Below are 23,387 nucleotides of genomic sequence, written 5' to 3' on the forward strand. Positions count from 1 at the left end.
AGTGGATCCTTTTGTCACCGCAGGCATGTTTCACCAGTGTTTCAGAGCCTTTTCTTACCTAATACATTTCTTTCTCTTCCGTTTGTCTCTACAATAATATCACAGTGCTTGTTTGAGTGAAAGGAAGTTTATGAAATCAGGAAGGAAATAAAGCTGCAGTCAGTATTCAAGTTTCTCTTTTTCTTTCACAGCTCTATAATAAATGTGTCACATCCATTTTGCAATTTCCCAGAGCTTTTCAGTGAATACTTATTCCTATTATACCATTAACAATGACCTATACACTCTTCCCCTCCTGCAAATACATCATGGCACTCTTAGTAATAGTCTGCTAGTAAAAATAAATTGAGTCTTCAGTCACTCTGTGGGAGTCATTTACAGGAATGTGTGAGCTCGGTATGAATGGCCTTTTTGTAAAAAAAAAACCCACCTTATTTTTAAAATGCTCCGATGAGCTCATTTTAGGTCAACAAGGAAAAAAGTGGCACATAAACAGTTCTTGCGATATGATATAAACTAACCTCTACATGTGTAAACTATAATAGAAGCAAATTAAATATATACATTTTTTAAAAAGCAATTTACATACAGGATTTTTTTTAAATTCTGAGAAGGAAATTCTTCCAGAAGGAAAATGCTCCATGTCACAAAGCTCAAATCATCTCAAACTGGTCGTTGAAGCATCACAATGAGTTCACTGTACTCAAACAGCCTACATAGTCACCAGATCTCAATCAAATAAAGCACCTTTGGGATGTGGTGAAACAGAGATTCATATCATTGATATGCAGCCAATAAATCTCATGGGAATGCTTTCCATGAAGAATTAAGGCAACTCTGAAGATAAAAGGGAGATTCAGCCTGGTACTAGCTATTCAAACACATCTAGAGCTTTAATGTTTTATTCTAGTGACTAGTGATTTTTGTTTTTTATAAAAATGATCGAAAACCATAGTTAATGAAATTGGAACATTTTAGAATATCTTTTATGGATACAGAAAAAAGTATATGTGTTAAATATAAGCATAGTCATTCAAAAAAGACGTTTGTGCAATAACGGTGTTAACAGTGGGCAGTTAGTAAAGCTATATATGCAGTTAATGGGATTATTTGTGAAGATTTTTTAACTCGAAGTAAAAATATAGAATCGCTCACATTTACTCCCTAATTTGGATATAATGTAAAACTGAAAAAAATTACATTAAAATAAGAATAATAAAAGCAAGAGTATGCGGACCACAGCGGGCGTGGTTACACGATGACGTCTCCACGCACTTTACCGCCCCTTGCTTGTGAGCGGCCAGTAGCGGAAGTTCCGCTCCGTCGTGAACTGGGACAGCAAAGCGGTGAGTGTATGAGTCTGTGTTAGCTAGCGGGCCGTGGGTGTAATTTTAAATCATTTATCCTTACTCGAATGGGACCTTAACGGGGTCCTTTTAGTGCTTAAAGGGTCTCCTAAAAACGGGCGGGGTTTGGGGTCTGAATTTGATTCGTAACGTTTGTCCGAAGTAACCAAAAACAGAGACACACCGGTTGGAGACAATACAGTTAATGTGTGTGTGTGTGCGCGCGCGTGCGCGACGTTAGCTAGTAGCAGCTGTACTCCCACTGTTCCCGGTTATTTTGTGTGTGTGTGTGTGTGTGTGTGTGTGTGTGTGTGTGTGTGTGTGTGTGTGTGTGTGTGTGGGTGTGTGGTCGGCTAAACCTGGATTAAACCCGAGCGCATGGTCGGGAGTCAGGCAGTGTGTGTTTTTGGGGCAGCAGAGGCTTTGCGCTGCTGAATGCCATCACTACCGAGGATAAGGATGAGGCGCATATCAGTGCTAAGCTTCAGCCATTCATTGTCTCTTTCCTGTTCGACACCACCCGCTTCCTCTGCTTCACACACCCATATCAACTCATTTTATCCGATGCCGTGAGGCGTTCTACAAATTTCGCTTTGTCTTCTTTGACATCAGCTAGCCAGCCGAGCTGTAACCCTCCATCAGCAGGCGGGGAGCGGGGTTAGCTGCTGCTACTGCTGGTGGTGGAGGGGGAGTAGGATGGTGGTGTGTTTGGTGGTGGTGGGGGGGTGCCTGTCACTCACTGCCGCATATTATCCTGTTGTTTGCCAGCCATCCGTAGCCACTGAGCTGAGTGCAGCAGCCTGCTGCTGCTGTGTGTGTGTGTGTGTGTGTGTGTGTGTGTGTGTGTGTGTGTGTGTGTCTTTGACGTGCACACACTGCAGCACGCCTCTGGTTTTTGTGTTTGATTTAAATGTAATTGGAGTCACGCAGGATGGAGACTCGTGATGTCCAAACAGGCTACATTTTCTTTCTTTTTTTGGCCTGTTTTACCTAAAAGTAGTGGTGGGAGCTGCTGCTTTTCATTGAATATAGTTAATCATTCGGTCAGTCAACACTGGAGTAGTGCTTTTTCTAAGTGTCACTTCATCACATTACACCCTTTAAAATCAGGGAAAGATGAACTATAAATCGAGATACTATGATGTGATAATGCAGTGTGGTGTTACAGCATTAGTGGTTACATTTCCTGCCTGATTCAGTAACTTTTGAGTGTTCTGTATAGGCAAAAATAGCAAAATTACGGCACGAAGTTACAATGATTTTGATCAATAGTGAGGTCAAATTTCTTTAATATGATATCCAACGCGATTGATGGAAAATGTGTATTTATTATACTTTAAGAAGAACAAACAAGTCTTGTTAGCTCTTGAGACAAAGCTATTTTACAGACTAAAAAGACAGTTTTTATATTTTATGTAGATGTACCTTTTATATAGAAATACTTTTTTGCTACGAAAGATGTCTAAAAAATGTTTCTAATTTAACTGATTATGGTTTTTAATCATTTTTATTGAAAAATACATTTTAAAAATTATCAGAAGCAACTTTATTTATGCAATCTCTGCTGCTCCTTATTACAAACCTGTGGTTAGTGTTTGTTTCAATAAAAGTGGTAAAGAAAAATACTTTATTTATTTTAAAACGGAAAATATGTTTGAGAGTTTTATGTATTGCAATGTACTTGTGTTATTTTTAATTCCAAAAAAAAGAACAGATGGAGTGGTTATTAAAGGAAGAGTTTGATCAATAACACATTACTAGCAGTTTTACTTTTATCCTTCACTACCAGGTGTCTGCATCACACCAAATCTTAACAAACATGTTGTTTGTAGATGTGTTGTGTTTAAAATACTAATTCATCATCTCTTTGGACATCTGCCTCAAGGCTTCCACTGCAGCACGTGTTGTTATTGTATGTCTGTTATTCATGGTTCACTGTCGTGATTAGAAATGGAAAATTACAATCATAGCATTCAGTATAGAAAAACATGCATATATTATATGTGTGTGTGTTACAAAAAGTACCTTTATGCTATCCTCTCCATGTCGTTTATCAATTATTATAAAATACTCCGAAGTTATTGTGAAAAATTGCAGAAGTAGACTGATAACATTCATGGTACGAATTAAACGCATCACAATAGCACATATAAATTTACAGCGGGATCATAAATGACCGCGCTTGGTCACTTGAAGTGTTCTTAATAGCATTTTCTCACCTCTAATTTGTTTACTTGGGATGGGAGCAGGAAAAGTGCAGTTTTCTTGGACTACAGTACGAGGTGGGGAAGTTACTTCACTTGGTTCATTTTATGGCTAGTTGTTTCAGTTTGTGTACTCTATATATCTATGGTACTCAACAGGAAGGTATTTAGCTCAAAATTGCAGCATTGACCTCTTCACTATAACAAACCTGTCTGGAGTTCTTTCGAAACTGACTCAGACTACCCCCTCCAAGCTCCCTTCAGTGCAGTTACTGCACCTGAGTGTGATTACCGTGTTCACATCTGCTCACACGCACCACACCATGTGTGAAATAACAGTTTGATTTAAACAGATTGAACAGTGACACAAAATAAACGTGCTTTGAATTAAAGCATCTACTTCCTGGTGGGGAGTTAACGTTTAACGAGAGACAACATCAGAGGGAATTATTTCAAATTGTAATGGGGCACGGCAAATAATAAGAATTGTTCTTACGCGGTTAAAGTATCTAAGTAAGTAAATAAAGTATCCTTTATTTCTCTGACTGCAGTCCACTGTAGAATGGAGGGAAGCAGTTGTTTATGATGTTTAGCTTAGCTTAAACTAACAGGTTAGAAACACTGCCACCAGTTTTTGAAAATACAATGAAAACCTGTTTGAAATTAAAAAGAAAAAACTGTTCAGAACCGGGAATGCTAGAATTTGCAGTCAAACAAAACTGTGAAAAAAGCAGCAGATCCTCATTATTTTGGAGATAGAACCAGAAAGACTTGAACTGATGTAAATCTGAAATGCAATTTGGGATAATTTTTAATTGAACATCAGGAAACAGATCTTCATTTCTGATGCTGAGGTGTTGGTCCTGGCTGTAAATCTTTGAGTACTGGAATGTTATCAGTGGTTTCAGTTTTAGTGTTTGTGAGCTTTAAACATATAATCAAGCTAAACATTTAGTGTAAAGGCAAAAGATTGGCCCCTGGAGCACATGATTTGTAAAATTTCCGGCATATTTTAGATGCCGTTCTTCTCGTCATTCCATAACTGGTTACCATTTGTGGCATGATGCATAAATATGAACGTTTTGGCTGCTTTGTTTTACATAATTATTGAGTAAAGTGAGAGATTTTTGATGATGGAAACTGCAGAGTTAAATAAAACGAGGCTTGTTTCATTTTTTTTAAGACGCAGCTTGAATTGGACTTGATGGTGGTACACTATTTTTAACCAGCAGCCTCCTCCAGAAGCACATAGAGAGTGAGTGAGCCGTTGTTTCTTGGAGCCTACTTTGAAAGCCCACACAATGCTTTGTGCTGGGTCTCTGGGTTATGGGTCATTGTAAATCTGCTGAACAATAACAGGTAGAAAAAACTGTATAACGGAGATTAATTGTTTCTTTGCTTATGCTACCATGTTTCCTGAGCTCGTCCTACTTGTTTGAACAGATTGTCCGATTGTACCTGCACTCCTCCGTTTATCTTCTTATCATCTTTCTTTCTTTCACTTCTGCATTCATGCTGCCCACTCTATGTCTCTGCCTGTTCCCTGTCAGCGTCTGGAGTGCAGCTAAATTCAATTTGTTAATGCTGGATTAGTATTTATTTAAAGCAAGCTCTTTAATTGGATTCTTGTGTGTTTCTTAAAAAAAAAGAGCAATTCCTACTCAGTTTAAAATCTTTTGCAGAAAAAACTCAGAAATGAGGTCTGTTTTCCATTTTTACTTAACCAGGAGAACAAGTTTATAAGACAAGGTGAACAATTTTGTATTTGTATTTATAGGTTGCGACATTTTCATGTTTGAGCAGCCAAAATATTATGTAAAATAGCACAATAAAATTAAATACAGTAAGCTCATTTTAAATTGTACAGAAGAGATAATGATAAATAATATATATATATATATATCCAGAGGAATGATGTATATAATAGAATTGAAACAAAATGTAAAAAATTGCTCAGGTATTTTTAGATGTTCTTCTAGTATCATGATTTTAAAGTTAACTACTGAAGAGAGGTCCTTCAAATTTTTAGGGTAAATATCTGGTCTGTGAAATTGGACTACAGGAGTGGAGCTCATGTTAAGATGGAATGATGGATGCTTGAAGTTCCTGAAATATTTGAACACCCGATCACTGATAGCAGATTTTGTGGTCTGTAAAAACCTCACTTTGGCTTTTAGAGAATATTTTATTCAGTTTCTTACATACAAGTCACATACTATTATTTAAAATGGTCAGGTGAATGGTTTCACACATATGAAGGCATGAATATGAGGGGGAAAAAAATCATTTTTATTTATCTTCAGTGTAGGGACTTTGTGGGAATTTATGCTTCAGATGAATGTCTACATCATAGCTACGTCATAACTGCAAACCCATCTGAAACCCCTCTGCCGTAACCTGACCTGCAACTCTCTAGAAATGTAAAGTAAATGTCACATTGACGCAGACCAAAACTATTGTGAGTGGCCTGTTCAGTACTGTCAATTCCCCCCAATAATAATAATTAATAATTATTAATAATAATGACTCCAAAATGATGGCAATTCCTTGAGCGGGATTGCTGAAGCTACCAGAAATGGTGTGATGGAAATGTACAAGGAATCTGAAAAACTTGAGGGATAAATATGAAACATAGAAGGGGAATGAAGTCCCAGCATTTTGTTTCTATTGACTGTCGCTGCATAAAAACACAACCACAAGGTAGCTGACACATAATGTGCTACCACATGCGTTGGCCGCTTACAAATACTTCATTACTACACTGCACTTTTTAGAGTCCATATTCGTGAAGCAGTTAAATTAGTTTTACATAGAATTTCATAAAAATATTGAATAAAATGGCTGCTCAAAAATAATGTTAGTGGTATTTTTAGATATTTTTCTCTCTTTATCCCTTGAGAAAACTGATGATAGATACCTGAATATTTTTTTTTTGAAATTCCCATCAAGAAGTTTATTTTTACCCTGGATTTTTTTCAGATAGTTTGATGAAGCAGCATGGAATGACCTAGAAGAAAGGAGCTTAATTACACTGAAAAATTCAGAAATAAAATTTGGGATTTTAGTCAAATGGCTTCCAACCTCGAGATCAAGACGATTTTAACCTGTCCATCAAAATCTATCAGTTATCTAACTTGTGCCTTTTTTAATGAAATATTAAATACTTATATTCCTTAGAGTTCCAAATATTTATTTAAGTTAAATGTGTTTAGATAGAAAAATGTAATTCTTTGATGTTTATAAGTTGTAAGGAATCAGTTATTAATCTGGTGGTCTTTTAGCATAAATAGCTCACTGAACATATTATTTTGTATATTCAGATTTTGAGAGCTGAGCAGCAATATTCTTTTAGTTTTTAACAAGTTGTTTGGATGTAGAAGTACCTTTTTTTTCATGCATATTCACTCTGTGCAGAAAAAGCAGCACAATTTGTTGGAAAACACAAAATGTTAACTTTACAACAAATTTTCACTCTTTGCCCTGCTAATCCTGTTTACCATTAAAAAAAAAGGCTATTTCCTGCAGCTTGCCCATTCATTATTAATCTAGTACTCATTTATCAGTTGATGCAAAAACGAACAGACTTCTATTGTCCACACTTCGGATTTCACATATTTCGGCTGCAGATATGACCTTCAGCTAATGATTTGTCACCTGGTACTGACAGCACGTGCAGCATTTAGCTGCTTGATCTCAACATCTGTGAAATTTTAACAGCCGAGGCGCTGAAGGTTTATACATTAACCTTTGTGCTTCCATATTTCTTTGTCTCCTTGTTGCCCGTTTACCAATTGGACAGTTTGCTGTCTGACCCACCCGTCCCGTCTCCCATATCCTGTCCAACAACATCAGGATGTTAGAGGCTTTTACTGCTGGACTTTACTGTAAAACAACAACCTGATCTCCTGCCTGTTATTGACGGCTGAATCGCGCCAGTCAGCGGTCCATTTTACAGTCAAGAGAGGGCATTTAGTTTATTTGATGAGTCTATTCAGTTGCTGACTACAGAAACCTGCATGGCACAAATGCTTTTTTTTTTTTACTGACTGCTTTACCTTCACCAGCAGCTCCATTATGTGTTTGCATGTGTGAGCGATATGTTGACCTTTGTTGTTCCCGTGTGACAAATGAATGGCTGCACTGATAATGAGGTTTTTATAACTGACACAGAGAGCTGTTGAATGTCACCGCTGATGTCCAAATAACATCCAGTCCTTCTGAGCTACACGCAAGTAACTCTCGACATGCATCTGCACAGCCCCTGGTTTGAATAGGCTGTGCTCTATTTAAATATTTGAATACATCCTGGGGAGGTGAACATTTGGTATTGAATGAGCAGTGAGGCTTAGAGAAGGAGAAATGTAATGAACTTCATAATCCAGTGTAAATATAGCTCTACCAGCATGATTTCCATATATTGGCCCGTGTTCTTTATAATACAGTACACCCAACTCGGTGTTTTTAGTGATGTTCCTGGCTACTGATTTACTGGTCAGTTAAACAGGAGAAGAAAATAAGAGTAATAGATGAGTCTGAAAATAAGAAAGCATTCCAAAAGGAGGCTAAATTAACCCCAGTGTGGCAGGCCAAGTTCAGATATGTCTGTACAGATAATGTGTGTTTATTTAAGCGCCTTTTCAAATCATTAAATATGTTTTTCAGTTATCAGATCATATTTGAAAGTCTCATAAATTGCTTGATGTCAGATTAGTTAAACTGGTTAACCTTAGCAATGCTACCTTACATGCTGCTAGTAGCAGCATGTGCTACTAGCAGCATGTCTGTACATCTGTTTACTCTGTCACAGCTGATGTAAAGAAAACTTACAGAAAAACCAATGTTACTTAAAAAACATTGAAACAGTCGGCGGCTGCCAGATGATTTCATTGAATTTTGTTTACAATCTGCAACCGGCTGGAACTTGCGGTGACTAAATGGTTGCTCGCAGGTTTGAGGGCATTGCACACTCACGACCACTTGCGATTGCACAGGTCACCTGATAGGAGTCAACCTTTGTGCAGTGGTTACAGTCACAGTCTGACTTGGTTTGCAAATCATTACTAATTTATAACCGTTGTAAATTAAGAAAATATGAAAAAGTAGTTTAACCATGTGAGATCTAAGAGATTTATGCTTCTGCGCTATGTCTGTTGTAGGTTGGTCATAGCTGCAAACAGCTTTTTGTTGCTGAGTAGCGGGCAGAACTGTTCTGGTCGTGCGCATCTCTAATTTTATTGCCAAATAAATTTACAGTTGCACGTTATATTAATGGAACTATTTTAAGTTCACAGGACTCATGCAGCACAGTTTGCTCTTAAAATAAGTTTGTGATCATTGCATTTATTGTTGGCTTCTCCACCTGTGACGATATCACAGCCTAGTAACCATTACCATGAATGCATGTATGAATGGCAACACTCATAAAAAAACACACATCAACAAACAGAAAGCTGTCTCTCCCTCTCTGTAATCTGAAAACATCTGAGCTTCAATAGTGATTTATCATTGAAATCGTAGCAAAGACTGACAGTATCATACGCTCGCACCTTTCATCTCAGCCGAGCCTCCCAGGGTACAAAATCTGAGAGCCGCGCAACAAGTATAAACTGAGCTCTGAGTGGACATTGTAAGAAATAACTGAATACAATAAATAACTGAATAAATAAATTCAATAAATAACTGAATCTTCATCTGGTTCCTCTTAGTTTTTCCACATTCAGCCAGGTAAAATAAATCCTGCTGCAGTAAATCAAAGAATGTAAATCAATCAGATTTACAATCAATCAGCATGGTTTAAACACCTCGCTTTGGTGGAGTGTGGTATACCGTGGGTAATGTCAGTATGAAGGCTGCGTGTATTAAAGCTGACTGTGATTCAGACCTCTGCCTCTGATTAAATTAACTATTAAGTTAACCTGGTTCATCTTGATAAATTTTTGTCAACTTGGTTCTAGAGAACATGTCAGAGTCCAAAGTTTAAGCCCTCCTCCTTTGTAATTTTTGTCTTCTGCAAAGCCATCCAATATGCCAGATCATGAGTAGTTTCAAGCCCCTGGGGCACATTCAAGATCCACAAGGAGGCTGTTGGATGACAATGACAAAGATAGAAAGAGAAAGTAAAAGCAAGAACTGTTCCAAATATAAATGAAACAGAAAAACTAGAATATGAGTGAAGAAGCTACTTTCTGGTGCTCCCTTATTCGTGAGAGGTCACCATAACACCATCAAACTGATGATCTTTTGCTTGTTAGGCGAATATGAAAATGTTATATTATTAAACCAGTTTGATTTGAGATTAGAGCTGATTCTGTTGGAGTAAAGGAGCTGTGTGATATCCAGTGATTTCTAGTATTAAAAACATGTATCCTCCAGAAAAAGCTCCGGAAGATTAGTGTCGTGACTCAACTTCCTTCTCTGCTACAGGAATAAAAGAAGCTGCCATGAACTTTGAGCGGATTTTACAGTTTTGATCTGCTGTGTAAAAAGTCTTAGAGTTAACGCGAAGGACTGAAAACTGTGAAAATGCTTAAATTATCTCAAAATGTGTGAATGTTAAATGAAGCATTTTGTTTAGCTTGAAGTCGCTTCTCACTGTGCAATCTGCAGGCAGCTGAAATCTTTTTTTTTTCTTTTTTCTGTTCTCGTTTTTGTCTCCAGCACCTCTTACAGTGTATGTGTGGCAACAACATGTCTGTGCCGCTGCTCGCCGAGGCTGTGACGGTGTCTGGGGTGGAGAAGGAGACCGCGGCGGTGAGTGAAAGCACAAAACCTAATATAACTTTATTTACCTCAAACGCTGCTGGAGTGTTTTTTGTGGCCTTAATCAAACAGTGCTTTTAATTTTGACTTTGGCTGCTTGGGCAACTCTGCCCAACTAGAAACAGAAAAACAGGTGAGACAAAGACTATGAGGTACTCAAAGCTGTCACTTGTGACACGAAGTTTGGCGTAAGACCGAATGGAAATTGTTTCTGAGCGGCACTTCACACTTCTGTGAAGTATGGTGAACCTTGGTGTCACATCTGTGCTGTGGAAACATTCAGGCTAACAAGACAGGTGTAATTTAAATTAAAAAAAAAAATAAATAAATAAAAACCCATAACAGTCGCAGAAAAAATGGTGTTTATATACTTACCTAAAAGCAGAACAAGCTCCCGATTAAGTGTGGTTTTGTCATTTAATTTTTTTTTGTTTTTAGGATCACATTAAAATGTTATTTTTAAAACTTTCATTTATTTTACACACCTGACTAAATAATAAGCCACCTACACAAAGACCCACAAATCAATACTAGCCCTCAGAGGGTCCTGGGGACATGTCCTTGGGATCACGAATGTCAGTTTGCTTTATATCTGACAGCACGAAAAAAACTAAAATGCATGCAAATCTGTGTTGCTGCCAATTATTGACCCATCTGAGGGCCTAATAAAAACAATAATCAAACATTTCTTGAAATGTAGTTAGAACAAATATAGAACTGGCGGGTGCTGGCGCCTATCCCAGCTACCATAGGGCGAGAGGCAGGGTACACACTGGATAGGTCACCAGTCTGTTGCAGGGCTAACACATAGAGACACAGATAGAGATACAAATTTCCACCCAGCACTGTGATCAATATCAAGAAATTGGACTTTTTGTACTTCTGTAGCCGTGCCAGTCCTGTTTTATGGCTCACCTGTAGCTTCACCTGCAGCAGCACATGTAACGAGTGTTACAGCAGAGTAGAGCTGGGCGATAGAACGATAACGATATGTATCGCGATATAACTTTTACTCGATAGAGAAATTAAGCTATCGCGATAGACCTCGCCGCTCTTGTCCTCTTAAAAAAAAAAAAAAAAAAAAAAAAAAAGATCAGCCAATCCAAATTAAGTAGCACAGAGCCGAACCAATCACAGCCGCAGCGTCACGTCGCGTGACTTGTAACGTACAGCACAAGTGCCAAGCCGCATGTGTGTTTGTTTGGGAAGCAGCCAGCGGGTAATAGAGGAAATGAGTGTGCCGACTAGAAAAATCAACCGAGCGTGACCGAAGAGAAAACAGATAATGGTTCCAACGCCGGAGAGATTGTCGAACGGAAGAGCCATAGAAGTTCCGTAGTGTGAAGGTATTTCGGCTATTTCAAGTCTGACAAAAAACAGAGTAGCGTGCACTGTAAATTGTGCCGAAAGCAAGTCTGGAAATACAATGAACTGGTGCATGCGTCACACTGTGCGCCACGTTATTGTTTCGGTGAAATGAATTTCTACAATACTGTTAATTCTACTCTCTGCAGTGTTTAAATGCTTACATATACACACAGTTACTGTCCCTCCACACATACGACTCGGTTCTGCTTCTATGCCCCAGCTTTGTTTACTTTTTCCCACCGAGGCTTCTAGACTTCTGATTGGCCAACATTTCTGCACGGTTAGGAATCTAGCGCCACCTGCTGCTTTGGCATGTTCATAGCAGCGTTTTCCTTCATTTCTGCCTTTATGTGTGGACGGGATTATTTTTTAAAACGGAAACGGAAAATCTCAGTTTTCAAAAATACCCGTGTACGTGTGGACGTAGCCTCAGTCTCTGACTGGAAGCGCTAATTCGTCATTCGGCTTTTGTCAGACTAAAGTAACTGTTAAAACTGTTTGAAAAGCTCAGCTATACAACAAGGAGAGATTGAGAATTTCCTTTTAGTTCTCAGTTTATTTGATATTGACAAAAGTTAGTCAGTTTTGTCTGTTCTTCTGTAAAACAAACTAAGATTTATTTTTAGAATTAATATTTTGTTTCTAAGTGGAATTGACAATTTAGTCTGTTTCGTTTGTTCTATTTTGAAACTTAAACGCTTTAGCGGCTGCCTTTTGTGTAGTTTGCAATATTTGCCTTTATTTATCTGAAAAAGTCTCATGTTCCTTAAGTACATCTACCCTGTTGAACTTATTATGGGAAATAAATAATATAATAAATAAATAAAAACAAGCTGCTGATTATTTCACATTTTACTTGTGAGCAACGGCACATTTAAATCTTACAAATATAGTTATTTGGCTTATATCGTGATAGATATCGTTATCGCCTGAAATGAAAAAAACATATCGTGATATGAAAAAATCTCATATCGCCCAGCTCTACAGCAGAGTAATCAGGCCCATTGTGTCAACACTCAGCTGGATCTCAGAGTGAAAATTAAACAAGTCTCTTATCAGGCTGTTACTGGATACTGTGCAGGGTTTTGTTAAACATCAGGATCAAAGCTGACTGTTCCAGCTCTGAACCCTACATGGAAGAAAAGTGTTTTGATCTGCGCAAAGAGCCAATTCTCTGACTTCTAGCAAACAAACATCGAGTTGCCAGTCTTCTGAACTGTCATTAGTCCCTTTCATGGTTTCTCTGCAGGAAGTATCATGTGTGGAAACTCGCAGTGAGAGTAGATCTTGGTAGGAATGTAAGACTGGCACCTGGTTTTCTTCTGCAAACTTGTAGCTGTAGCACTGTGTGTCCAGAAGGCTGGTAAATTGTATTGAAGATCAAAGAGGGTTTTTTTTTTTTGTTTTTCATCTGTGAAGTGCAAGATGGACTTGAACATACTGTCCAGATCACAGGAAGAAAAGTTTCTGTTACCAATCAGTACTGGGAACAGATAAGGCCTCTGTGTCTGCATTTAGAAGGAAGTGTTTCCCATTTATTTGTGAAGCCTGTGTAAGAGAAAATAATTCTGCTGTCTCCATCTGTGCTGCAGGTGATCTTCCTTCATGGTTTGGGAGACTCAGGGTGAGTAACTTTATTTCTGTTTTCTGTGAGGTGCAGTTAAAAAGTTCAGTTCCAGTTTGCAGTTAAAAAGTTTCTGATCATACCTTGAAGGATATCTTCTTGTGCACCTTTGGGCCGCTTTTTTTTTTTTTGTAGATCGCCCTGTTGGAGTTTTGTCTGACCACTCGTATTTTTACCTCTTTTGTCAAAACAGTCATTTACCAAGATTTGTATTTTGAGCCAAATCTGAGGGAGCTGCTTTTGGTGAATAGAACAGGTGATGAGCAGAGCCTCAAATGCCATCACCTACAGACCACATCATTTCTGGTTAAAGGTTTCCCTCGCACAGCTCAAAATGTTACAGGGACAAATTCAGAGTGTATGGTGGAGGAAAAACCCAAAAGCATTCATGTAGCAACATAAAGGCATAAAGTATGCTAGGGTGCGCTTGGGTCAGAGAGATGCAGTTTTCATTATCGAATGGTGAGTGTTAGGCTCTCTTAGTGCGGATTCATCTCTGGAGACAATACACAACAGTGCAGCAATTGTGAATACAACCTACAGGCATACATCAAGCAAGCTGCAATTATAATGCCTGCTTTAACCCCACAACACTAACGTCCAGTTTTGTAACACTATCACTAATGCTGGGTATATTTTTATCCGATATAATATACCCAATAAAACAAAGAAATGACGAAACTGTCCACTCACTCCTGGGACACATTAGCCTTGTCAAGTAAAGGTGCATTCTCACTGAATCTCTGACATCTGTGGGAAAAGTTTTTAAAACAAAAGACCAGCTGACTATAAATGTTTTACCATATGAATTCCCTTGGAAATTACCACTAAGTAATTTTTATCCAACACTTGATGAAAATCACGCGACATTAGTGTTCTAGGGTTAAGAGGCGTCCACACAGGAAACAGCTAGCAGTAACATGGCAACAATGTAGAAAGTCTGCGATATTCAGCGATTTCATGTGATGCCAGGCAAACACAAAGCGAGTCTGCAGTTTCTCAACTTCAAGGCGAGTGATTGAAGTGACTACCACTGAGAGCAAAGATTACCACTGATTGACATACCGTATTATAGGGTAGTAAATATATTAGAGGGTTGCCTAGGTAACCAGAGCCTGAACTATCTGCTAGCAACCACCTGTCAGCTGCAAACCAATTTGCAAGTGAATTGCTTTCTCTGTGGACGCCTGTTCAGGCACGGACACTGTGAGCTCTGTAGGATTTACTGGTCACCCTGCATTCCTGCTCTCACCTGTGGACACAAACTGAGTCAAGCAAAAAGAATCGAATTGCAGATACAAGTACTTTTCTCCAAAAGGCTGTCTGGATTCTCTCTTAGAGGTAGGATGAAGAGCTCCACTATTCAAGAAGGGCTCACAGTAAGAGCCAGTTGAGGTGGTTTGGGTATCTGACCAGGATTCCTTCTGGGCGACTGGGCACTGCAGGCTCTTCAGCTGAAACCTGCTGTGTTGTGGTTCAGCTCATCACCAAGACTCTTGATATGTGGATAATAGTTAAAACGTTTTGCATTTCCATTTATGGAGTATAACTGGAACAGTTTTCCAGTGGACTTGCAACAAGGTTCAAGCATTATTCAGTTCAAAGAATTTCCAAAACCTGCTTTTGGAGAAATTTGAAAACGATGCCTGATAGTATATATATATTTATGTTAATCATTATGTCTGTACATAGACATAGACAGGGAAGTGGGTGTGCCGATGATCATGATAAACCAACAGAGTGTTGAGCATGGTGTAGGGATTAATATTTATGTACCTGCTCCTTCCTACTCCAAGTCGGACATTATGATTGAGTTGGTATTTCATGTCACATAGATTTTGTTGATTTTGTATGCACACATATATCTGTGTATATGTATATGCAGATATGTGTGTTTAATATAGGTTATCATCATTATCACACACAAACCATGTCACTTTGAAAGAGAAGCTGAGGTCTGTGATGAAGTGGTCAAAACAGGATTTCCAGGGAGCGATCTAAAAATGGGAGCCAGGCTGAAAGCAGGCCAGAGATGGAAGAGAAGATGAACTGATTCTTAAAAGCTGCCCAAACCTTTTGGATCACACTTTAAGCGGCACCTAATTGATTTTTTTCCCTTGTAATTATAGTTCACATAATTTGAGTTATTTCCCTTTTTTTGTTTAAATGTTTGTTTCATTGGGCTGAATGTGAGCAAAAAATTCACAGGAGAAACATTCCTACATGTACAAATCATTACATAAACAGCACAGTAGCAGAGGGTGGTGATGCAGAGTTAATGACAATAATTAATTTTAAAATCCTGCATTTGGCTCTTGCTGCTTTTGCACTTGACTTTAATAACATGCATTTAGTGGCCTTTAGTCATGTGTAATTGGTGCCAACATTCATGTGGTTGAATTTCATAAAGCAGCACTTACAACATTATGAATGTCTAATTTAAAAAACGACTTAAATCAGTACATGATGACAGCTTGTCCTCAGTACAGTTTTAGTGCTCCTCTGTAATGGAGATGAAAAATCATTTCACACATGCTGATCATTGTACATCAAGAGAAATAATTTTCTACACGCGTTACTTCAGCGTAGAAGTGACTTTCATGGACTTGGTTGTAATGCTTTTGGGGTGGATGTGCTGCATATTAGTGGTTTTACTGTTGCTTGATTAGGAACAAAGAGCTGCTCTCTCTGTTTTCTGTCAGGCATGGGTGGGCGGATACTTTGACTGGGATCCGGCTGCCTCACGTCAAGTTTATCTGCCCCCACGCGTAAGTCTTTTTTTCTCATGTCACGATTTGATTTATGCCTCTAAGAATTTTGTTTGTCGGGACTTATGTGGATTGATTTAAAAAAAAAAAAAAAAAAAAAAGACTTGTAGGCAAATAAATGCTCTGTAATGTTTATTTGGTGCGTTTTAAGCCAAATTTTTGCCAGTCATTCAAGTCGTTTGGAGTTAATAATGTGTTACTGTAACGTAGCTCCTGGCTGCTGTTTTCCCATCATGTTTTCATTGCCTCTCCTCCGCTGCAGGCCCCCCATTCCCGTTACACTCAACATGAAGTCGATGATGCCCGCGTGGTGAGTTGGCGTGATGAAAGAGGCGGCCTTTTAGCTCAACACTGGATGCCATTGTTTCCCTGGAAACCACAATAGCCTCCCATATTGCCATTGACAATACTGCAATTGTATCCATTCATTTTCCTTATGCTGGGCTTTACTTGTGTGCAGGTTTGACCTCATGGGTCTCAGCCCCGACTCTCCAGAGGACGAATCTGGAATCAAGAAGGCAGCAGAAAACAGTGAGTTTAATGTGTTTAAATATCGAACAAGGGCCACGTGTGTGGGTTGATAATAGCAGGGAAGCACTAATACGCTGTCATTAAACGGTGATTGGAAAGCTTCCAGACTGCTGCAGCTTCAGTCTGGTCTTACATCCCTCTATTTAGTGGTTAGTATCTTCTCTTGTATGCACCTTAACTCCTTGAAGCTTAAGCTAAAGAGGGTGCTTACACCATTAAATATATAAATGTGAAATACTTAAAGTACACCTATTATACTGCTTTCCAGCTCTACTGCAATACATTTCTGTCACTAATAGCTCAATATAATCCCTTTTTTATGTGATATTGGGCCTTGGTGGAGCCTTTTAGATCACTCTGAAATGAGCTGTTTTTAGCTCCTCCACATTTAAGACAAATTTCTTCTGATTGGCTGCCACTCACAAGCAGAATGTTTGAGCACCAGGAAGGCAGCGGCTCTGTAGGCACAGCTAGAGCTGCATGCCTGAGATGACCCTATAAATTATCCCCTCTTTATGACATTATTAACAGCCAAGCTTCCAAAATAAGTCTATGAATCTGAAAATTTTTAGTGCAACTTCAGGGCAAAATGTTTGATGGATGGATTGTTCTTGTTCATAGGCACAAATTGTCCCACCAGAGATTTGGGTCTCCTCCCAGCCTCCAGATTTGAGACTGGAGAATCTTTAGAAATGCTTTAAATTCTTATATCATAAATCCCTCTGCTGTTAAATAGATCAAAAACTCTGCTAAAAATTTAAGGTTTAAACCCCCCCCCCCCCCCCCCCCCCACCACCACCACCACCACCACCACCACCACCACCACCACCACCACCACCTGCAATTTTTCTAATCATTTAATGAACATTTAAGAATACAGCACTTTGAGTCAACTGTAGTTGTGATTTGGTGCTGTGTAAATAAAATTTAATTCAATTGTAAGACTATGAGAGGCTTGATTATACTTGATTGTAAGATTAATGTTATGTAGGCGATTTAAAACGGATGTTCTTGACACTGATTAGTTAGTTTGTGAAAAATGTTCAGTCTTTGCGTATGTACTTGTCTGTAAAAAACAAACAAACAAAAAATAAACTTCAAAGAGAAAATCTCTAAAAGTGTGTGCTGTTATCCTCTTATTTAGACTGTTATAAAATGTCACTGCTGTGTATGAAGACTGTCTTCACCCTCTTCAGAGCAGCTATAAAAACTTTTTTCTTTGAATATCCACATGCCAAGTATGGATTACATTTTTTAAGCCAGCTGCAAAGTTGACAGGAAGTCAAGTGGAACATTTTTGTTGGAAATTTGCCACATAAGACTTATTTCTTCCTTCTTCTACGCTACCCACCCCTTTGTTTGGCTTCACTAACGGGTTATTCTTGCTTCTCACAGTCAAGGCCATAATCGAGCACGAGGCCAGAAATGGGATCCCTCCAAACCGTATAATACTTGGCGGTTTCTCTCAGGTGGTTTTTTTTTTTTTGTCTTGGTGCTACATGTTGTGAATTGCATTTACATAATTATATATACAAGATCAATATCGTAAATGCATCTATTAAAGGTTGTCTGCTTCCTGTGTTGCTCCTCAGGGTGGGGCCTTGTCCTTGTATACCGCCTTGACCTGCCAGCACCAGTTGGCTGGTGTTGTGGCCCTCAGCTGCTGGCTTCCACTTCACAGGAGTTTCCCATCGGTACAGTCACAGTTTCACTGCAGAGGAGAAACATCCTTCCCTGCCTGCTCCTCTTTTCAACACAATGCTGATACCTTCATATGATTTTTAACATGTCACCCTGCCAGAAGGTTTTAGTGAGAAAGCTACGCTCAAAGCTAAATTCTACTTCTATGTCTGTCCCACAGGCGTCAAGCGGCAATAAGAACCTCCCAATCCTGCAGTGCCACGGTGAGATGGACGCCATGATTCCCGTGCAGTTTGGTGCCATGACGGCAGAAAAACTGAAATCCATAGTCAACCCTCAAATGATTACCTTTAAAACCTTCCCAGGGCTCCCTCACAGCTCCTGTCCTCAGGTACTGTTGTTCACAAATCACACTGATAACTTCTTCTAAAAAGCTTGTTTTACTTCTTTCAAGGTTGAATCAAATATTTAGCTAATTTACATTTTTGTGACATCCTGATTACATTCACCAAAACAAAAGCATTGCATCATCCACCTGGGTGAATTAGGCAATGTTAATTAAACCTTTAAATGAAGGTTTTTCTCTTGAAATAAAGATAAGGAAATTTTTATTTCAAGAGAAAAATCTTGAAGACAATTACCAGGCCTCTGGAGAACTTCAAGATAGTTTGAGGATGTAATTTAGCCATTTAAATCAGCTGTATTAGATCAAGGATGCATCTAAAACCTGCAGGACACCAGCCCTTGAGACCTCGAGTTCCCCCACCCCTGATTTAGAGGATAAACTCTAAACAAGGGTTGTTGTTTTTTTTTTTTTTTTTTTCCATGATGCACTCTTCCAGCTCAAACTTTGCAGGTAGATCAAAACAGAACCGCTTGGGTCTCTGGTACAATTTTTATTACCCGTGATTTTTAATGTTTCAGATTTGCTTCTAAAGCTGTTCTTTCAAATGTAGATGTCTCTAAAACGCTGTGATTTTAACAGCTTGACACTTGAATCAAAAGAAAAGTCTTAAAGAAGGTTTGCAAATCAAACATTTATACACATATATATGCAGAAAAACAGGGTTGTAGGAGTTTACAGAACGTCCTTCTCTCAATAATGAAGTCTGTGGGCTATATACGAGTCTCCAGCACAGCTTGTTAAGCTTCCTAGTGTCACGGGCTTTGATGTTGTTAGCCCAGCAGATGGCTAGAAAGAAAACTGCACTAGCAACAGAAAAAGTGCAACATTTTGCTGCACACATTTTTCTTGAAAAACCCTAAGTTTCCTGATGAAGTAGAGTCTGCTCTCTCCATTTGTGTGAACAGCCTCAGCGTTACATTTCCAGTCCAGCCTGTTTTTCAGCTGAGATGAGTCCTGAATCATCTGTTCAGCTTCTCCACTGTACCAACATTTGGTCTGCTCTCTTGCAGGAGATGGCAGCTGTAAAGGAATTTATCGAGAAGCTTTTGCCCCGGATCTGACCTCACCTCATCCCCACTGTGACCCCCTTTGAGACACTGACCTTTCACCCCTTTTCTGCCATTCTCCCACAGGAAACAGCCATGAGCACCCCCTCCCACACACATCCACGAGACAGCAAACATACACGAACACGCACATATTTAGTAACGATGATAACGATGATTTGACCCACACTGCTAAACCAACCAAATCTTCTCCTGCGGTCCAGCAACACTCATACTGTTAACAGATTTGTCAAACACACTGATTTGAAGTGCTTGCATTCACACGTCTTAGCCTTCGGAGGGAGAAACACTGAAAACTCAAACATTAAATTCCTGTTTGGCTTCTGTTTTACAACTTCTGTCTGTTGCCTCATTCTCATTTCCCCTCATTTTTACATCATTTAGCTTCTCACTCATTGCTACACTTATCCTTCTGGCATTGCTGTGTGACTTTGTAAATCAAGAAAATCAAGATTAACACAGAGCAAATAAGCAGGTTGGTACTCGCCTGCAAACACACCGCTGTTTAAAGGTGCAGTCAGACCAGATTATGCATCCTAATTCTTTTTCCTGCAGTTTGACGTGCCTTCTTAGCTTCACAGGTGGAGTCGCGTGAAACTTTAATATGTGATTGCTCTCAAGGTGCATGAGTTTGAGGGGAAAAAAGGTGGATTTGGCTTCTTATTCATTCTTGCTTTATGACTACAGCCTAAAAGTTGGGTGCATGAACATAAGCAGTAGAAACACAAATAAAATGCAGCATAATCTACAAGCTTGTAGAGGCCTGCCATGTAATTGCCCCATTTGTTTATGCTTGCAATCCTACCCGCCCTGTCTCCTGAACCCTTCTGTTATCTGGTCTGACTGCAGCTTCACTCCAGTGTTGGGTACCCAACAGAGTTTGACTCGGGGATAGTGAGCGCCAACCCATCCTTTCCAATCATGACTGCGGCCTGTCCAGGTCTTGCATCGTTAACAGCAATGGCTCTTTTTACTAAATCTTGCACACAAGGCTGCCATGCTGCTTCTTTCCTCTTTTTTTTAAATAAATGTGATCAAACATCATGGAAGTATATGATCAGAGTCCAACAGAAATAAAGCTAATCAGTGGATACTCGTGCTACCCTGTGCTGTTTCTTTCAAAGCGTGCACACCTGCAGGTTGATCTGCTTTCTATGTATCTGTATGTGAAAGTACCTCAGTTTGTGCCTTTAGGCCTAAAGGCGAATGACTGATGATGGCTGCAGACCTGCACAGACTGCACACCATGACTGGTTTCAGCAGCGGTTCACCCCCACTAACAGCCTCCTCCTCTTCATGAATTCCTGTTGATTTCCACTATTTATTTTCTTTAAACCTCTGGTAAAACACACTTCCTCTACATTTTCTTCCATAACACCAACACAGTCTCGCTCCCTCCTTTGGGTCCCCACTAATAAAATATGGAAAGGTCAGCAACACTATTATATTCCACTTTAGAAAATAATGGCTATACAAAGGGAGCACTTTGGCAAGAAAATGGTCCAACATAATTGAAGGGTGAAAAAAAATCAAAGTTAATCTTTGAACAACTTGTGATCTTTGGACATAGGAGTGTAACTCTGAGGAGTCGTGTGTGTGCTTAAACATATATATCAGGTGTTTTACAGTTTTTCCTTTGTGAATATTGATTTTGCTCTCTTCTTAATTTCCTGTTCTGCTGTATCACTGTTCCCAACCTGGTTTTAAAAACAAAAAACCAGTAGAGAAGGATGAAAGGCATCTGTTTTGATTGTTGTTCACAACTCGATGAATGTGTCTCCTCTCCTCGACTCCTTGTGTATTTTTCTTATTTTTTTGCTCTAATTAGGTCCGTTATTTTCTCTTTGATGTGTTTGCCATTTTTTCTTTCATCATTCCACTTGTTCCTCTCGTCTCGTGTCTTTTCTCCTGGGTTGTGTTGTTGTGGTTTGTTTTATTTTTTACTTTTTTTTTTTTTTTTAATGTTGTTTTGTCACTGTTGTCATCTCATCCTTTTTTGTGTTGGTTTATAATGATGAGCATTAAGGAAACGTGTTCAGGTGAGGCTGAGGTGGTCTCTCCTCTTTTTTTTTTTTTTTTTTCCAAAACACCTGTATGCGTAATAATAAAAAAAGAAAAAAGTCCGTCTGAGTTGAGCGTCACTCATTTTTCTAATGTGTATCTGCAGATTCATACACACTCATTCATGGGGTTTCCATATTTTTACTCTCTAATAATAATCTAATCTAATATCTAATAATACTTTAATGGTCGTGGGCAGCGTTTCAAACACTTGATTATTTTGAATGTTTCTATGATATGACGTAGACAACATCAAAGACTTTTATTGATAAATAAGTCACATCTACGCCGAGTCAGCATTAACCTTTGCTGACATGCAGCACATCAGCTTCTGGGTCGAATATTGATTGATGGTGATCCATTCCTGCCCTATCGGTGCTTGAACTTGATCATAGTTTGTGGGCGTCTTCGTCCACTTGCTTTTTAAGGATTAACCATGGATTTGCAATCCGATTAACATGTGAGGAATGTAGCCTTGGATTCAAAATCTGAATTTGATGATTTTGCAGCCACTTAGTTACAAAGTTTGTTTTTTTACTCCATCATGGTGAAAAATGGAGAGAAATTACACCTTGATCCTTGGTAAAAGCTGGTCTTTGAGGATGTTTTAAGTCTTGTCAGTCTGTCAAAGGTGTCTCCTTTTGCTCTGAAGAAAAACTTTGCCCACTGAAGCCAGTTTTGAAGGAGTTCTCACATACTTGGAGCACGTGTCAGTGGCTTTTCCTTCACATGCCTTGCAGTTAGGTTAAGGGTGGCTGTGCCTCAGGAGGTAGCCATGTGTGATGGAAAGAAGCTTAAAGACACTAAATTAAGTGCTTTATGACTCAGACTGGGTGACTGTAGCTTATAGTAAACACTGGATTCACATGTGAGTTTGTATAGATTCAGCTCACTTTATTGATCCCAGGAAAAAAATCATTTGCAGCTAACCTGCATAACCTACAAACCTGAAACATTCATTACAAACACTGTTACATGTCAAGTTACAGATCAACAAACATTGAGGTGAATAGACAAATGGCAATAAAATAAATTGTCTAAATGACATCTGCCAGAGATGTGTGATCTAATAGCCAAGGGACTGAAGTGGTGCAGTACTTCTATGGCACTTTTCTTTTTAATTTGAGCACTCTCTAACTACAAGCCTCACTCACCCACATTATTCAAGTGCTTTTTTCATGCCTAAACACTTTTAATCAACAGGCACATTGGATACATCAGGGGAAACATGAGGTTTAGTGTCTTGCCCACAGACATTTCAACATTCAGGTGATCGAATAACTAAGCAGAGGTCTTTTTAGTTTTTTAGTAAGGTTTTAACATGTGTTTTTTCTTCCTGGACATTCTACTTCTACCACCATGTTTGCTGTTGCACAACTCTCCCATAAAATTCAGTTCAGGGTTTGTTAACTGGCATGTCTCTCTCTTGTGATAGTTTTTATTACGTGGGCTGGAGAAATGCTAAAAGCAAAATAATTTCCCACTAAGGCAAACCCCAGTGTCAATGCAGTGTGATATAAACGCCCAGTTAAGAGTTACCTTCAATTCTCTTTAAATCTTTATGCCATATGTTTACTAATAAATCTAAAAATCAACCTACTGAATTCTAAAC

At 38.9% G+C, this 23,387-nt stretch overlaps 1 protein-coding gene across 1 annotated transcript; it reads left to right on the forward strand.

Moving 5' to 3' along the window:
* The first annotated feature begins 1,305 nt into the window (after positions 1-1,305).
* On the forward strand, positions 1,306-21,694 carry lypla2 (lysophospholipase 2). Its single transcript, XM_080863448.1, has 10 exons — positions 1,306-1,346; positions 10,208-10,300; positions 13,270-13,301; positions 16,004-16,069; positions 16,332-16,379; positions 16,530-16,600; positions 17,996-18,069; positions 18,193-18,294; positions 18,462-18,632; positions 19,658-21,694. Exons 2-10 carry the CDS (start codon positions 10,223-10,225, stop codon positions 19,706-19,708), a joined length of 693 nt encoding a protein of 230 aa, XP_080719574.1. The 5' UTR covers positions 1,306-1,346; positions 10,208-10,222; the 3' UTR covers positions 19,709-21,694.
* The last annotated feature ends 1,693 nt before the right edge of the window (positions 21,695-23,387 follow it).

Source organism: Rhamphochromis sp. 'chilingali' (assembly GCF_963969265.1).
Source record: "Rhamphochromis sp. 'chilingali' genome assembly, chromosome: 17".
Taxonomy (NCBI): domain Eukaryota; kingdom Metazoa; phylum Chordata; class Actinopteri; order Cichliformes; family Cichlidae; genus Rhamphochromis; species Rhamphochromis sp. 'chilingali'.

Coding starts and splice junctions, on each gene's coding strand:
- lypla2 (XM_080863448.1), top strand. CDS start 10,223: ATGTGTGGCAACAACATGTCTGTGCCGCTGCTCGCCGAGGCTGTGACG. Junction 13,302..16,003: donor CATGGTTTGGGAGACTCAGG/GTGAGTAACTTT, acceptor GTTTTCTGTCAG/GCATGGGTGGGCGGATACTT. Junction 16,070..16,331: donor AAGTTTATCTGCCCCCACGC/GTAAGTCTTTTT, acceptor CCTCCGCTGCAG/GCCCCCCATTCCCGTTACAC.